Source organism: Diaphorina citri, unplaced genomic scaffold, assembly GCF_000475195.1.
Source record: "Diaphorina citri unplaced genomic scaffold, Diaci psyllid genome assembly version 1.1 scaffold12577, whole genome shotgun sequence".
Lineage (NCBI taxonomy): Eukaryota > Metazoa > Arthropoda > Insecta > Hemiptera > Psyllidae > Diaphorina > Diaphorina citri.
Window position 1 is genome coordinate 236 of NW_007389947.1, and position 4,890 is coordinate 5,125.

Sequence of the window (4,890 nt, forward strand, 5' to 3'; positions counted from 1 at the left end):
GTTGGCTTTCTTCCATAAGATCCTTTGTTTAATACTCGAGGTTTTATGTTTACCTAGAGCCCCTACAGATATCGAACGGAACTAAAAACAATAATTTTCCATGGACAAGACGGTTGTTTCCTTTTTACGGAAATTGGCGGGGATGGTCAATATAAAATGTGTTTTACTTATTTACATTTGATATTTTACAAAGACAAAATCCCTAGAAATTATTCAAAGTAATTACTTACTCTTAAATCTTAAAAAGAACATTATACATTTAAGGAGTCAAGAGCTTTACCCTAAACAGATAAGGTTCGTTTTCGGAAAGGCTGGCTTTCTTCCATAAGATCCTTTGTTTAATACTCGAGGTTTTATGTTTACCTAGAGTCCCTACAGATATCGAACGGAACTAAAAACAATAATTTTCCATGGACAAGACGGTTGTTTCCTTTTTACGGAAATTGGCGGGGATGGTCGATGTAGCACCAAGTTTGAGGAAACGGAAAGCAAGTAAGTTTGAGGAAGGAAATGACCACGCCGGGAATCGAACCCAGACCTTCTGTATGCTAGACTGAAGACTCGGGGAGATGAATTTAGAACAAGGCCTGTTCATCATGCGTTGGTTGTCCAGACTGTCTCGCATAACATCCCTGACATATCTTCACCAAGTGATCCAAACACAATGGTTTCTTACAATCCTTGCACACTTGCTTCGTCTTCTTCTTCCTCCTCGTAGGACACTCATGACATCTGTACGCCAGGGTACCCTCATCACAGTTAAACTGCAGACTCTGCATTGGTATCTCCTTACGTGTGATCTTAGAGATGCGTGTCTTCACGATGAATGCTAGTGCGGGGTTCTCCATATTACCCACCAGGTGTTTATGTACCAAACTCATTGCTAACTCACGCACAAAGTCCTTCCTAGACTCTATCTCCTTCCCGTTACATCGGCTAATAATGAGTGAGTTCTGAGATGCGATGTTGAGGAGGGAATAGAACACAACCATCGGCCATCGGTTGTTATCTCGACTGATGAACCGAATACACGCATCATTCTCATGCACACACTTCACCATACGATGTACCACGGTTACAAACTGACCCAGGTCCTCTGCTACTTCATCCGGTCGTGTGGATAGCAGGACAGAGCAATGGTTTTTCTTCGGTATAGACACCAGGGTAGAGTCGTCTGTGTATGCTGTCTGTAACTGATTACGATGTGCCTGCGTGAAGTGTTCAGGTATTTCCACCTCATTCGTGTTTAGCTTACCCACCAGGTAGGTTCGCTTTGACAGCAACTTCTTGGCTAGTTTGAAGTTGCATGGTTTCTCCACAATCACACACCGCCCGTCACTCAGGATAGGTTCTGATAATCTCAACACAAGATTATTGAATCCATTGTCTAGTTTATACACACCATTCACCTGGTTAGGAACGTCTATCTCTATATTGAACGTGTAGAACATCACAGCGTCCATAGCGGTATGCATGTGTATCCCATAGTGTTTGTTAGAGTTGGGGAGATATTGTTTGAATGAACATTTACCACGGAACGGCTCATAACGTTCCTTAATAAACACAAGGTCAGACACACAGTAGTTCTTCTGACAGTTGTCTATGAATATATCAAGTAGATCTCGTATGGGGGCAAGCTTATCAAATTCCTTACGCTCATCTCGTGTCCTCACGTCATCAAACTGTATTGCCTCTAGCAGGAAACAGAATCTATTATGATGCATTGTGTAGGAGAACAACTCCACCCCTGTACCATCCTTCTTCCACAGGTCACTTGTGTTCATATTATCCGACTTGTATATTCCACACAGGTAGAGTAATCCAATGAACGCTTCCAATTCAGTTATATTCGTGGGTCTTCGACAATTTGCCTCTTCTCCCCTCCCTAGCTCTTCTTGACTGAGCTCTATGTAAGTATTCGTGTATGTGACAATACTATCAAGACTCTCATTGAAGAATAACCTCCAGCAGTCATATGGGGTTGTGAGATTCTCCGCAACTGATTGGACACCGGGATAATGAACAGATTGGAACTTGGGTTTGCTATTGGCAGGACGACTAGAGTACCATCTGGTACGACCATCTCTACCTAGACTGAACTCTGGCTCTGGTGGTTCATCATCTTCAAATTCACCCTCCAGACGGGATGTCATGGTAAAAACGGGATTGGGTATCGAGTCGTCCATGGAACCAATGGGACAGTGGGGCACTGTAAAGAGAAAATATAGGGTGTATCAGTTATATGAAAAGGATTATTAATTTACTGTTGTTGTTTTTTTTTTTTTTTTTTTTTTGAAAGGAATCATGTTTTTTAATTATAAGGGGGGGGATACCCTCATTTTAGCTTGAAAAAATTAAGGTATAGGAGGGAAAGAAACTCAAGCTGATACACCCTATATTTTTTCTCTTCCCTTGCTTGCACTTTTGTAAAATGTAAATGTAAAATGTAAATGCAGTTTCTTTGTGTTATTATGTCACAACTTTGGTGCTCACTGCAGCATTGTAGGATTTTCCAAATATCTCAATAATCCTAAAATCCAATGTTTACCTACCATGGCCTGGCACCGGTCGCTATGCGGCATTTACATGTCATAGCTACTCATTTTCCTCACGAGGCTGAGTGGGCCCCGCAACAGCCAGTCACGGAATCAATCATTTGCATGATACAAATTTCTTGACCCCGCCGGGAATCGAACCCGGGTCTCCCGCGTGCAAGGCGAGCGCAGTGGACCACTACGCCATGGGAGCCTTGCTTGCACTTTTTATTATTATTATTATTATTATTTTTTAACTTTTTATTCATCTTATCTTTTTTAGGGGATTGTAAAACTTGGCACATCATTTGGCCAAGTAATCCAGAATTTTTAAGTAAAGCTTCTTCTTTTTTTACCAAGCCTTTGTGATTAAAGGTTACAAAGAAACACTCATAAAGCAAATTGACAAAAGTGCCAAAGGGGGGTTTTTTTAACAAGGAAAAATGCCTTTAAAACACACTAACTTCTTTTTTAATTATTATTGGAGAGTTGTCTGGCTGGGGTACGTTAAACAGGGAGTAGACCAGCTTAGTCTTGCTGGGGGACTATAAACAGGGAGTATACCAGCCTGAATTTCCCTTGCTAAAAGAAATAGCAAGGTTGAGAGGGAAGGGCATCCACTCGTAAAATTTGTAGCCAAAACCAAATGTCAGCCCAAAGTGATCACCCTGGTTAGGGCTGATTGAGACAAAAAACTGACAAAAAAGCGCCAACCCCCATATGTACATGGGAAAAGGTGAAAAAAAGAAGAAGATTAAGAGTTTTTGCAAGGCAAAATTATTGTCCTGTTGTTTTAACTCTTTAACTTTGTTTGACTAAAAACTTGTTTCTGTGCATGTGCAGAAACAAATTTTCATCAAATAGTTCAGTTAACAGAAACACTGAATTTCGTTGCAAAAAATTTGGCTTGCACAGAGCATGACCAAACCTATGTCATGTTTTATTGTGACTTTTTTTTAGATTCATTATGTCTGAACCAAAGAAATTCTGCTTTGAACATCAACACTTGCTGTCACAGGCCCACTTAAGTATTTTCCATGATTATCTGAAAGAGGGGGCCTTCCTGAGTGAAATTTTGCCACAGAGCATAAAGCTCTATGCTCCTGTTTTTCAGAATTTGGCAACACATGATATCTTATGTAGACCCAGTTTATCAAATATCGCTTTGTCTAGCTGATTGGTTCTATTGAGAACCAAAACATTCTGGACTTCTCTGCTCTGCAGTGTTTGGCTTGAAAACTTATTGTGATTGAAAGCAATATCAGGACATTAGTGAGAATCAGCTTTGGTAGCACCCAGAAGTTTTAGACATTCTTTTAGAGGACCATTCCCAATGGTCATTAAGGAAAGAAAAAAAAAAAAAAAAATGTGTTTGTGTGTAGGCGAAAACACTCTCAAAATTATATTGTTACATTGGCCTACTGGGATTATTTGAGGGGAAAAAAAGGGTGATTATGTAGACAGTAGAGTCAGCATCCGTGGAAAAAGAGAAGCTCCTTTTTGTAATTTAGCCTAACCCTATAATAACACTATCACTGCTCTAGATTGTGAAAAACTCCTTCTTGTGTTTAACTCTAACCCTATAATAACACTGGTCCACTGCTTGTTTGTGCCAGTTCCTTTGGTAGTAATATTACTAATATTCCCCACAGACGTGACTTCTGCACAGTACAAAAAAAAAACCATGGATGAAACTCACAAGAGGGGAATCAGGGAATGAGGCTTTGAGACATGGACTTGGACTTTTCAAACAGTGAATTAAGCAGCCAGCCTAGTAAGCTTGGTTGTGGCACATCTGCCCTGTAAGCACTAAGGCCATGGGTTTGATTCCGCCCGGGGTGGATTTTAATATTTTACTCCTGATGGGATAATGTTTGTTTCCTCAGAATGGCTGGCTTTTCTCCTCATCCTGTTCTTCCCTTCTCTCTTCGATTTTCGGATCTGATAAGACCTAAGCAAGTTACAGTTCCGGCCTCTGTCAACACTCTTAAAAAAAAAAAAAAAAAACTGTGATTAGAGGATGGGTTAAAATCTACTAGAGTAGCGATGTGAAAAGTTCTTGAAGGCAGCTGAAGCAGTGATGAGTTTTACTTTAGATGCAAACTGTTACTTTGCTGTGGATGTTAAAGGCCGCAAAGCATAGCAGCGCAGTTGATAGGCTTCAAATCCAACCTGAAAGACTCTTTTAACTTCTCAGCTTATTGAAATTTGAAAGGTTTTTTTTATTTTCTTTTTCTTATGGTTTTCTTGATCTTCTGAGATCTCGATCTCGAAGGCCTCTTGCTGGCCTTGCCCCTTCCCGCACTATTCCGCAGTAGCGCCCTTCGCCTTCTGCTCCACTGCTCCCTCTTCGGAG

At 40.6% G+C, this 4,890-nt stretch overlaps 1 protein-coding gene across 1 annotated transcript; it reads right to left on the reverse strand.

The window, feature by feature from the left end:
* Positions 1-406: 406 nt before the first annotated feature.
* Positions 407-4,626, reverse strand: LOC108254122. Its single transcript, XM_017449112.2, has 2 exons — positions 4,580-4,626; positions 407-2,214 (listed from the first exon to the last, which is right to left on the reverse strand). The coding sequence occupies exon 2, from the start codon at positions 2,184-2,186 to the stop codon at positions 576-578; it is 1,611 nt and encodes a 536-aa protein (XP_017304601.1). The 5' UTR covers positions 2,187-2,214; positions 4,580-4,626; the 3' UTR covers positions 407-575.
* Positions 4,627-4,890: the final 264 nt, after the last annotated feature.

What these genes read in the sequence shown, in the direction of transcription:
- LOC108254122 (XM_017449112.2), bottom strand. Translation starts at nt 2,186, where the DNA reads ATGGACGACTCGATACCCAATCCCGTTTTTACCATGACATCCCGTCTG.